Source organism: Oryza sativa, chromosome 6 (genome assembly GCF_034140825.1).
Source record: "Oryza sativa Japonica Group chromosome 6, ASM3414082v1".
NCBI lineage: Eukaryota > Viridiplantae > Streptophyta > Magnoliopsida > Poales > Poaceae > Oryza > Oryza sativa.
This window is the reverse complement of record NC_089040.1, coordinates 7,170,230-7,182,338: the sequence shown is the minus strand read 5'-3', so window position 1 is coordinate 7,182,338 and position 12,109 is coordinate 7,170,230. Positions and strand designations below refer to the sequence as shown.

Below are 12,109 nucleotides of genomic sequence, written 5' to 3'. Positions count from 1 at the left end.
CGTGGGGGCGTGGCGACCATGGGGACGGTTGGGTGGAGCGTGAAGAAGGCGTCCAGTTGCCCGCGCCCCTCCTCGCCGTACAACTTGTGGATGAGGAGGTGGAAGGGCCCCTGCTCGGAGAGGGGCCGTGACGGGTTTGACGGGGACAAGGTCCATACCGCGCCTACCGGCGCGCATCACTAGCGACGGCTAGTTGAAGCTTCGGGATGACACGCGCTGGGCCGCCGCTCCTCTCCTCTGACCACGACTCCTCTCCCCACTCATTTTAACCATCGAGGGCTCGTCATCGGGCGCGCCTCCCCTGTCGTTGGTCGCCAAGAAGAGAGAGGAAGTGAGGCGGTCGCGTCGTGCTCGGGGGCGGCGCCCGTGGGTCTAAGCCGACGCCCAACTCCTCTCCGCTGGTGCTGGTCCTCTCCCCGCTCGTCTTCACCAGCAAGCGCCCCCACCGCCAACTCGTGCGTCTTTGGTTCTCCCCACCTATCGCCGCCAGCGCTCTCCCCCTACCGCCGATCACTAAGAAGAAAGGTAAAAAGAGAAGGGTTAGTCGCTGACATGTGGGGCCCACGTGGGTTCTAAGCTGACTTAGCTGCCACGTCGCACAAAACTGGGTCAAAATCACCTAAGGACCAAAAGTGATACGGTTTTATAAGTTAAGGGATGACAATGATAAAATGAGGGACCTTGGATGTACTTTTTCATTTGCTGTTTAATAGTCCTTGACACTTTGGTATGGGCCTAAAGTAGGTTTCCAAAGCAGGCCTAGTGCTTGACTATACGAGACAATCGTTAGTTCCATACGTCACACCAGATAAATGGGAGTAAAATTGCTAACTGTTGATATGTTTTATCTTACTATATGTTCAACAACAATACATAATTATGGGAAACATATTATATGCACATAAGTTTTCTGTGCACACCAACAAATAAATATCACGTAAAATTCTAGAAAAAAATAAAATGTACTTTCAATAGTGCTATTTGGTAAAATCTAAACCGAGAGCGCTCTCAGATTAATATTAAAGAGCGACGCATCCGTGAGAGAGGGTTCACTTGCAACTAGTACACCTACGTGAGAGATGGTCTAGTTGTTTACTACTGCATAAAGTGTATCTCTTTTTTTTCTTGTTATGGACTTTTCTCTTAAAATATTTATTCAATCTACAATCTAATTACACTATTATGTTTGTTGTAATTAAATCTTTATAACAAGATTTTACATGATTATATTATAATAAAAAATATTTATGTTGTAAATTACTTTTATCATATATGTAAGTTACTTTTATCATACATATAAATTACTTTTAGATTTGATTAAGTTACGTTTTAGACATTCAGTGAACAATATATATACTTTACTTTATCGTTAGTTCTATGATATGTTGATTAGATTTAATTTCTAGATAAACTTAGGTTTTTACCCTCTATAATAGATTTACTTTTGATATCGTGACAAGTTATTTTTTTAAGTTACTTATATTAAATTACATTACTATTTATTGAACTTACTTTTATATGTCTAAGAAGTAATTTAATGAAATCTAAAAAGTAATTTAATGAAATCTAAAAGTAATTTAGATATATTATAAAAGTAAATTGTATTTTTCATAAAAAATATAAGGCAAATTTTGCTACAGGACATCGCGACTTTGTGGTTTTAGCTCCAGGACACCGCACGAAGTTACTTTTAGGGAAAAACACTCTCAAAACATGGCTATTTGCCAGTGGACACCGCGTCTATTAAAATAATAATTTCTGGTTGAAGAGAAGAGAGAAATCGTGTGAAATATTAAAAATACCCTTGAACCCATATGTCATCTCTCTTATCTCTCTTCTCTTTTTCTCCCTCTCCCCTCACCGACAGCAGCTAGCCGGCAGCGGCGGTAGCAACAACAGCGGCAGTAGCAGCAGTAAACGGCAGCGGCAGCAGCAGCTGGCAGCGGCGGCAGCAACAGCAGCGGCGGCAGCAGCAGTAGCAGCCCCAGTAGCAAGCAGCAGCGGCGGCAGCAAGAGCGCCAGCAGCTAGCCGGCAACGGCGGCAGCAACAGCAGCGGCAGTAGCAGCCCGCTCCACGCAATATTCAACGGGATTTGCACGGATTGGTTAGAGTTCGCCGGAAAAATAGGAGATGAAATCCGCTTCGAATCCACGCAATATTCAAAGGGATTTGCTCCAATTCTTGAGGGGAATGAAAGAGGAGGATAAGACGAAGAAATCCCCTCAATCAATGTTTGAAACGAGCAACGGGATTGGCCGAATTTGGAGGGGGAGGTGGCGGTGTGGCGCACGGGCATGAGAGCTGGAGGTTGAAGACGTTCAGTAGCGCGAGGGAGGGAAATTAGACTTTAGATGTGCAGGGCAATTTGGTCCGGTCGCGTCAAAATATGGGCCCACTCAAGCCTAGTCAGCACGAATACACTAAACAAATGGGCGCGGTGTCCTCTGGCAAATAGCCATGTTTTAGGAGTGTCTTCCCCCAAAACTCACTTCGTGCGGTGTCCTGGAGCTAATTTCACAAAGTCGCGATGTCCTGTAGTAAAAGTTGCCAAAATATAATCATGTGAGATCTTGTTGTAAAGATTTAATTGTTACGAACATAACGGTGTAATCGGATCATAAATCGGATGAGTGATTTAAGAGAAAATTCTATAAGAAGAAAAAAAACATGCACTGTTGGGTGTACTAGTAGCAACAAGAGAGGTCGCTGGTTAAGACAATCTAGCTTACATCTCGTTGTAGTCATGTCCTATTTATATCTATGAAATCTCATGTTTAAATTCATTATATTTTAGCCGTATAGAAGGTAAAATTCTGACAAAATTTTGTTATGGCAAGAATATAACAAATTTAAATATAAGAATTTACAAACTTTTACTTTTATAACTATCAGATTTTTCATTTTTATGGCAAGAATATAACAAATTTGAATATAAGAATTTTGTTACATCTAACATGCATTGAATTTGAACATGAGATTTCATAGATATGCATAATACTATTAAAAGTACATGTCAGATTTTTTAGAATTTTTCATGATATTTGCTAGTTGGTGTGCACAGAGTGCTCACGAGAGAAACTTGTGTGCATAGATATGTTTCCGGTTATATGTTCGGTTATATGTTGCTGAGTTAATTGCTAGAGATCCTGACACGAGATTTCGTTGTTACAAGGTTATTGGTTGGACTGCTAGCCAGTTTTTAGATATCTGATGCATGCATACATAGAGGAGAAAGTTTATTTGTTACTCAAGGTCAAGGGGACGTCCCCCTTCATTTTACATTTGGTCCTATAGTTTGAATCAAATAATTTCTTGTTAATCCAGTATTATAACCGGTCATAACATACGGTTGCGATTGTTGCTGCTTGGGGGATATGTCGAAAAGTTATGTTTTTATTGATAATTGTTGGTAGCGTGAAAGATTGAAAAAGCCGTCAGGTGTGCTCATCAATTAGATTAATTGAACATCAAAGGGCCATGATGTTCGGCCACCTGTCCATTCCCTGCAACAACTGAAGTACTGAACTGACCCCTTTTCTTCTACTTTGTGTTCATCGACTCCTGTAACATAGCTCAATGTTGAAGGTTTTCCGTTCTGTAAACTGCAAATTTCAAGAAACCAAGAGTATGACCATTAATTGCAATATTCAGAAATTTCTTTCAGTTGTTGAAACGTTGTACGATGAAAAAGAAAAAAAAACATTGTAAGAACAAATATTCCATTGGAGTTCGAATAGTATTACACTTGAAAGTTCAGGATTTTAGGATATCTGGATCACTGTTTATATATTCAGTACTACTAGTTGGGAAAGCATTAGCACTATGCCTATATAATACATCCCATTCCAACTGATAAAAATCGACAGGTGAGACCTTTGCTTCCATGGAAGCTAGCATCAGGTCAGCAAAAAACAAATGACGCCACCTGCCATCTGTTAGCCAGCCTACCTCATCAACCATCCACGGGTCATTTCTCCCTCCATATCCAACACACATTTTTGTGCATGCTGCCATCCCAAGCTTTCTCATTTTCTCAGATCATGACGCATATCTATTTTTTTGATAGTGGAATTCTTTTCAGAAGCTATAGCCAATTATTATAGAGTTTACGGGACGGATAACTACAAATTACATAATTCAAGACAAGAAGACAACCATAAAGATACAAATCTTCATCTATGGTTGATTAGAGTATGCATAACCTACCAACAACTTTTAAGTTGTACTTAGTCTTTGCGAATGGCATATAGTCTAGTGGTTGCAATGACCTGAGTAGCTCCCTAAGATTCTGAGTTTAAATCTCCATAGAAGCAAATTTTAGATTGGTTTGTTTGAAGGGGCTAAGTTCCTAATTAAGGATGTGTTCTTTCCGGTGAGTTCCCAACTCACCTACCTCGTTTTTCGCGCACATGTTTTTCAAACTATTAAACGGTGTGTGTTTTTGCACAAGTTTTCTAAACGAAAGTTGCTTTAAAAAACATATTAATCCATTTATCCATTTTTCAAAAAATAGTAAATACTTAATTAATCATAAGAAAATATGTCGGCTCCGTTTTACGTGTGCGGTCTCACCTCCCAAACACAGCCTTAAAAGGTTCCATAGGTGCAGATTTCAGATTGGGTTGTTTGATGGGCTAAGTTGTCAATATAAAAGGCTGTGTATATTCGGTTGGATATAGAGGCCGGGTAAAAAATTCTCTTAAAAAAAAAGTTGTGTTTAGTCTTTATTTTTCTCAAACCAGAAAAGTGGAATCTAAGAAATCAGCGAACACATATAGGCATATAGCTGATGTAAAACACGGCTCACAACGATCATCATCAGCTCGTCACATCACAATCTCACAATTCTCTCAGGATTGGCTCAAACACGGCCCAGCAAAAGTACAGCATAGTGACATGCTTCCGGCTGGGCGTACATATATACGATCTGAACTCTGAAGTCTGATCTGCAACTGAGAAGAAACCAATGCAAAAAACAAAAAACAAAAAAAGAAAGAAAGAAAAAGCTAGCTACTAGCCTACTACTACCTAATGGTTAAAATCAAGAACTCTTTGAAGCAAAGTGAGACGAGACGAGACGAGCTACTGAACTGAACCATCGGCAGAAGTGTGTAGTTTGGTGAGCTACTAGTGTCACAGCGTGACAGTGTTAGGCTTTACCAGAAGTGATGAGCCATCCAGCAGCCAGCAGTGACCATATTATTCTCCTCAAACGTCCACCAAACACTGCAATTTCAATAACACGTAACCGGTCGATCGCAAGTACTCCCTCTGTTAAAAAAAACAAACACTGATTTTCGTGTCTAATGTTTGACCGTCCATCTTATTTAAAAAAATTAAAAAGACAAGTCACGTATAAAATATTAATCATGTTTTATCATCTAACAACAATAAAAATACGAATTATAAAAAAATTTCATATAAAACGGACAGTCAAAGTTGAACACGGAAACTTAGGATTTGTCTTTTTTTTTTTTTGGACGGAAGGACGCACGCACAAATCCTTCAAAAAGCTGGCTGTGGCTGCCGGCATTTTATCGTCGTCATCGTCCACACGTACGGTGAGTCGAGTGAGCTAGCCATAGCTAGCTATGAAGAAGGCGGCCGCCGGCGGCATGGCGCCTCTTCCTCCGTCGTCGTCTCCTCCGTCGTGCAAAGCCGGCGGTGGTGGTGGCAGCCCGAGGTGGTCGTTGCTTCACGGCGGCGGCGGCGAGTGGGGCGTCGTGGTGCGGCGGAACGTCGTCAAGTCGTCGTCGCTGCTGCTGCTGGTGTTCTCCACCTTCTTCGTCTTCTCCGTCTTGCGCTCGTCGCAGACGAGCTTAGTCCCGCCGCCGCCGCCGGCTGCTGCCGGCCCCGGCGAGCCGGCGCTGGCGCAGAGTGGTCACGACGTTGCCGGCGATGATGGCGGCGAACATGTCGCCGTCGCAGTCAACAATGTGGCAGCTGAGACGCAGAGCACGCCGGATGACATCTCGCTGCCGTCGACGAACTCATCGGCTGCAGCTGTTCCAACAACAACAAACAAAGCTGAACAACAACAAACAGGTGATCCTGGTAGGTGCATTTCAATAGTGTATTCATTATTTTGAAGCAATAAACACTAAGATAAATTCTTTGTAAGCAGTGGTAGAGCCAAAAAGTATCGAAGCCTAAAGCTCGAATAGGACTCAACTAATGAGATATTATTTTTTTTCAAAAAATATACATGATGATTTAAGAGAATTTAAACGTCAAGCCAAGCTATCCTAGGTTTGCCTCCCCTTCTAGATGTAAAACCACATAAATCTTGATGCATATTCTCTCGTTTCTTACATGTCACAACTTCTCGTTATTTCGAGGGTTAAACTTTTTGGTTTAGCCGATTTAATCAGATGTCACCGAAAAATTAGAAATTTCGGTCCAAAATTTTAAACAAAATTCAATTGAATTTGAACAAATATTACTAAAATTTATGAAAAAAATTGAAAATTTTTGGCCGAAGTAATATCGTATCGGAGTGGTCCAAAATTACCGAAATCAGTCCGAAAATTCCAACCATGGTTATTTGGACGCGGTTGGTAAATAACTAAATAAGGGATCAAAGTAAATTTTTACCACGACAAATGTGAGGCATTTAACTTTGTGATGTTTGATGTGTGCTCTGGATAATGGCAGGAGCGAACAACATGGAGGAGAAATGCGACATGTCGATGGGGAAGTGGGTGAGGGAGCCCAAGGGCCCGGTGTACACCAACACGACGTGCCCGACGCTGCCGGACTTCAAGAACTGCCAGAAGCACGGCAAGGATCCCGGCCACCTCTACTGGCGGTGGCAGCCCCACGGCTGCGACCTCCCGCGCTTCTCGCCGGACCGCTTCCTCGCCGCCGTCCGTGGCAAGCGCCTCGCCTTCATCGGCGACTCGCTGGCTCGCAACCAGATGGACTCCCTTCTCTGCCTCCTCTCTCAGGTATATCATCGCACAGGATTTGAAATTTCGGTAATTTCGCCCCCACCGGTATGCTCAAATCTCGCCCGAAATTTTCGGCTTTTTACAAATTTTTGTGAATCTGGTCAAATTTTATTCAAATTCAGTCAAATTTTCAAATAATTTCGGCCAGAAACTTCTGAAATTTCGGTAATTTTGGTCACCCCCGACATAAAATCCAATTTCAAAATTGAAAACTATGTCATTGCACCGGCTAGCTTCCAATGTCTTAGCAATGGCGGCTGCCACTGATTAATGGCCCGTGTCGTGTCTCGTGTCAGGCCGAGACGCCGACGGAGGTGTACCGCGACGCGCACGACAAGTTCCAGACGTGGCGGTTCGCGGCGCACGAGTTCACGCTGATGGTGATGTGGACGGAGTTCTACGTGCACGCGGAGCCGGTGGTGGGCGCCGACGGCAAGCCGACGCCGTCGTTCGACATCCACCTCGACAGGCTGAGCGCCAACTGGACGCGCCGCCTGCCGGAGCTCGACTACGCGGTCATCTCCGGCGGCAACTGGTTCAACCGCCCCAACTACCTCTGGGAGGGCGGCCGCCGCGTCGGCTGCGTCAAGTGCGGCGGCGCAGCCAACCTCACCGACGTTGGCGTCCCCTACGCCGTCCGCCGCGTGGTGCGCGCCGCTGTCGAGGGCATCGCGCGGTGCACCGGCTGCAAGGCCGGCCTCGTCGCGTTCCTCCGGACCTTCTCGCCGGACCACTTCGAGCACGGCGCGTGGTTCAGCGGCGGCTACTGCAACCGCACGCGGCCGCTGGAGGAGGACGAGGTGAGCCCGGACAGCGCCGCGTGGGAGCTGAGGAGGGTGCAGCGAGAGGAGGTGATGCGGGTGAAGGAGACGGCGGCGGCGGCGGCCGCGGCGAGCGGGAACGCGAGGAGGTTCGAGGTGCTCGACGTGACGAAGGCCATGATGCTGCGCGCCGACGGCCACCCCGGCGCGGCCATCGACAAGAGGTGGCAGAAGAACATCGTCAGCGACTGCCTCCACTGGTGCATGCCGGGCCCCGTCGACATGTGGAACGAGATGCTGCTCCAGAGGCTCACCGAGATCTCCACGCTGGACCAGGATGCTTCCATCTTTGAGGCACCTTAACTTTGTCACTTACATGTAGGTCCGGATCATTAATGTATCACTGCATACAATCATACGGGGAACGATGCATGACTGGTGATGCTATAGGGGAGGTCTTCCTATCCATTGAGAGGACGTGCATATCTCTCAAATGGTTATAAATTTTTTGAAAAACAATCTAGATCAATATATGATGTATCACTTTATAAATATGTAAATTAAAACAAAACGAACAACAAACAAGAGACTACCAATCCATCAGTTAGACGAATGTTTGCTACAAAAGGATCAGGTTTTTCAATGGCTAGGACTATTTTAAGATTAGTACTACTTCTATTACCTAATTACGTCCCCGATTAAATTGACACAAACATAAAGCTTTATATGCCATCACTTCCCTCCGGCTAATTCCCCTTAGGCCCTCACTTCCCTCCCCTCTCCCCCACTCTCGATCACTTTGCCAGAGCCGTCGTTGTTATTGTCTTTTCGATTTCTGATGTCATTCTCTCGACCCACGTCTCCTCCATCTCTATCGGATCGACGGTTACTGCCACCACCTCTTAACCACATGGTTTTTCCTTGCCCTGACCCCACCCACCGTCATCCTCAAATCCCTCCTTCCATTACCACCAACCTAAAAAACCTAATATAACAAAAGCTTTTTTAGTCCAAAAGTCGCCAAAAATGAGAGCTTGCCAATTAAGTCACCATCGACGTTTCTATTACCATAGTCACATGTGAGTACTTGCCATCTTTCTCCTCATCACTTGCTCTTGCTAGCCCTAGATCTTTAATCCAATGGTGTTCATCAATCGATTGATAAATAGCAAATCCCAACGAACAAATATGACCATGAACAATACATATATAGTTAGTGCAATTTCTTCTTTCTTTTAACTTGTATGTTTTTAATTTATCATAAAATTCATAATGATTTAGATAACATGGATGAAAAAAGGGGCATACCCTAGAGGGAAAAAACATCTCCTGATGCTTTGGTTTGGTGATGGTATGGTCAAAAGTTTTTTGGAAGAAAATTTAGTCCAAAGTTTTCAAAGTAAAAGGATGTTAAATATTGTCTTTACATAAGATGAAGATGCTAATTAAATTCCCCCACAGAAACTTATCATCTAAGGAAGGATCCATGAAAACTTATCATGACTATTTCAATGACTTGGCAAAATGAGGGATATCCTCGAGAGGAAAAACTCCACTTTCCTTCTTTAATCTCTATGAATGATGAACTACAGAAGTGAAAATAATTACTCGAGTAAAACAACAAGAAAGAGATCTACTCCCTCCCTCCGTTTTATATTATAAGACTTTCTAGCATTGCCCACATTCATATAGATGTTAATGAATTTAGACAAATCTAGATATTAGTTCTTGGTACGCCAGATATTCTATTGTGCACATGCAAATTGCAAGAGGCCGGATTTAGTCGTACAATGGAAGAACGGCCTAGATTTGGAGGAAACGTTTATTATTTCTCTGGTTTATATGGAAGAGAAAGAAAGGAATGTATTCAAGGCTTGATGATGCTTGTGCAATAGCAAAACAGGGATGAGTACAGCTACTCCATTTAATGCTATGGTTATCCCTCCAGGATGAAATGGATATCTTCTTATTTTGGACACACATAAATATATACCAAAAAAGTTATCTTTTTTTTTATCCTCATGGGTCATTGACCCTAAGAAGAAATTAAGGTCATATCCATAAACCTTACCAATGTCCTCACCAACAAGTGTTGTTAGCCTTAGCCATGGCACAGGCAAGTGGATGCTGCAACAACAACGTTCGGAGGCGGTCGAGGAGGAGAAGAAGAAGCAGCCATGGGCGGTGGGCAAGAACGCCGCGCTGTTCGCGTTCTTCGTCGTCGTGCTACCGACGATGATGATCCTGGCCGGCGTCAGCCACACGCCGCCGCCGGCGGCGGCGACGACGAGGCTCGGTTGGACGATGCTGGGTACCTTTACGGCACGAGGTATATATATCTCCCCCGGTATCTGTGTTCGATTTCACTGTCCACACCAACTCAAAAGTTATGGATTGTTTGGTTTAAGGAATAGAGTTTCTCTATCCGTTTTTCCACCTTGAATCAAAAGCTCTCTAATTGACCAGGATAATTTTAAACTTTGATCATTAATAAGTTCTAAATTAGCATATTTTCTTTAAGAAAAATTATATGGCTATGTTTAATGTGCAACATACTACTATAAGTTATAAAACCCAGTGCTTTGCTGTGAAAATAATGTATGAGTATATGTTCAATGTATTATAGAAATGATAATATTTGATTTTTTTAAACGATGTGAAGAAGATGGTTTGACATACTTGAATATTGAGCTCTTCAATATTATATTCCAGATGATATATCATCTTTCATGAGATTTAAGATGCTAGAATAGCGATAGTTAGTGGGTGATAATGTGGTATATTTAGCTTCTAATAAGTGGATAGCAATTATATAAAAAGTATAGATAATTTTCAAATGTTCACAATTACGTGGATAAATTAAAAGTAGTAACAGTTGAAATGTAAATAGTGTCTCATGACAAGTATTTAAAGAGGGGGTATACCATCTAATCTAGTTATACTGCCTTATGGTTGACATTGCTTTCTGTTTACATTTTAGAATTTGTCTTTGGATGGTTTGTTGTCAATTAACATCGCCCTTAATAGCTTAGATTGACTTCGGAACTAAAGTGGATCTATTAGATTCCTACGAGAAACTTAGAAAGGGGCATCACATTCAGTGCCAAGTTTAATGATTTAATTACCATATACCTCATTGATTGTACTATGAGTTCGTGTTACAATAGTGTAGATTGATCATTATAAGTATATAACAATATTCTTTTTTTTGAAATGGAACCAACCCATATAGTTCTATTTTCAACTAAATTTTGTGTAGTTATCGCCGCTCAATTTGTACAGAAAATTATACTAGCCATGTAACATATAAATGTATCAACATAAACACATAGCTATATTTGTGGATGTTTTCTAACAACAAAATCTGTTGTTGTTTGTCGCCAAGCCTTAAGGCTTTTTTTTTTTTGTGGGCGCGCGCGCCGTAAAAAAAAAAAGTCAACTTCACATCCCTCAGGTAGAGTTTTATTAACATATGTCTTAACTTTTAAAACCTAAACAAATTGAGTCCTTAGAAATATTGAGAATGATTTCGGATGAAGTAGCTCAGCGTCGGAGTAGGGACATGTGACAATTTGAGCTTGCTGAGGTGGGCGAGCGGATCGAGGGGCCTCCCCTTTCGCACCATCACAACAGGGTCAGCTTGACCTCGAGGACAGGATGTAGTCGGCGATGGCAGAGTGGATCATAGGGGCAATGATGGAGCGGGCGCGTGGTGGCCTTGTTGGCAGCAACGGCTTGGGAATAACTATTTGCCACTTTTAGATTTGACAATTAACTATTAACCACCCCTATCTACATGTGTCTATAATATGTGGATACACATGTGTCTATGACATGTAGGTCCAGTGACAAATAGTTAATTGCCACATTTAAAAGTGGCAAATAGTTAAATATATCTGGGAATCCGGGAGAAGGGGAGAGGATGCACGGTCTTTTGCTGACACGTGGGACCCACTATCTTTTTTTTTATTTCTTTTGGCTGACTAGGACGTCGCACATGACAAAACCACCATAAAAAATATACAAGGACGTAGGCTGATCGGGTTTTAGAAGTTAGGGGCACTTCGTACCCAGTCTTGGAATCGCGGTTGAGGACGCGTACGAAACTCGTTGAGGGACCATAAGTAGACTTTCTTTACCTCCGTGTATGTGTCCTGGGCCATAAAATCATCGATCTCACAGAATAAGTTCACTTTTGATCCCTCCTCCTCACGTCGAGTTTGAATCACATCCCTAATCCGTAAAACCAAGTACGACGCATCACTCATCTTTAGAAACCGATGCGAATGTAGTCCTAAGATAGTATTGAAGGTGGCTTTGCCCTTACATTCTATTTAGGATTAGGAATAGGTGTAATCAGACCTACTTTTGACATATCTATCATATCCTTATTTGGG

At 42.7% G+C, this 12,109-nt stretch overlaps 1 protein-coding gene across 2 annotated transcripts; it reads left to right on the top strand.

The window, feature by feature from the left end:
* Positions 1-5,516: 5,516 nt before the first annotated feature.
* On the top strand, positions 5,517-8,266 carry LOC4340592 (xyloglucan O-acetyltransferase 3). 2 transcript variants are annotated; one of them, XM_015786558.3, is made up of 3 exons: positions 5,517-6,046; positions 6,656-6,948; positions 7,248-8,266. In XM_015786558.3, the coding sequence occupies exons 1-3, from the start codon at positions 5,593-5,595 to the stop codon at positions 8,073-8,075; spliced, it is 1,575 nt and encodes a 524-aa protein (XP_015642044.1). In that variant the 5' UTR covers positions 5,517-5,592; the 3' UTR covers positions 8,076-8,266. The 2 variants fall into 2 exon arrangements, with proteins under 2 accessions (XP_015642044.1, XP_015642043.1); XM_015786557.3 differs by having other exon boundaries at positions 5,517-6,055.
* The last annotated feature ends 3,843 nt before the right edge of the window (positions 8,267-12,109 follow it).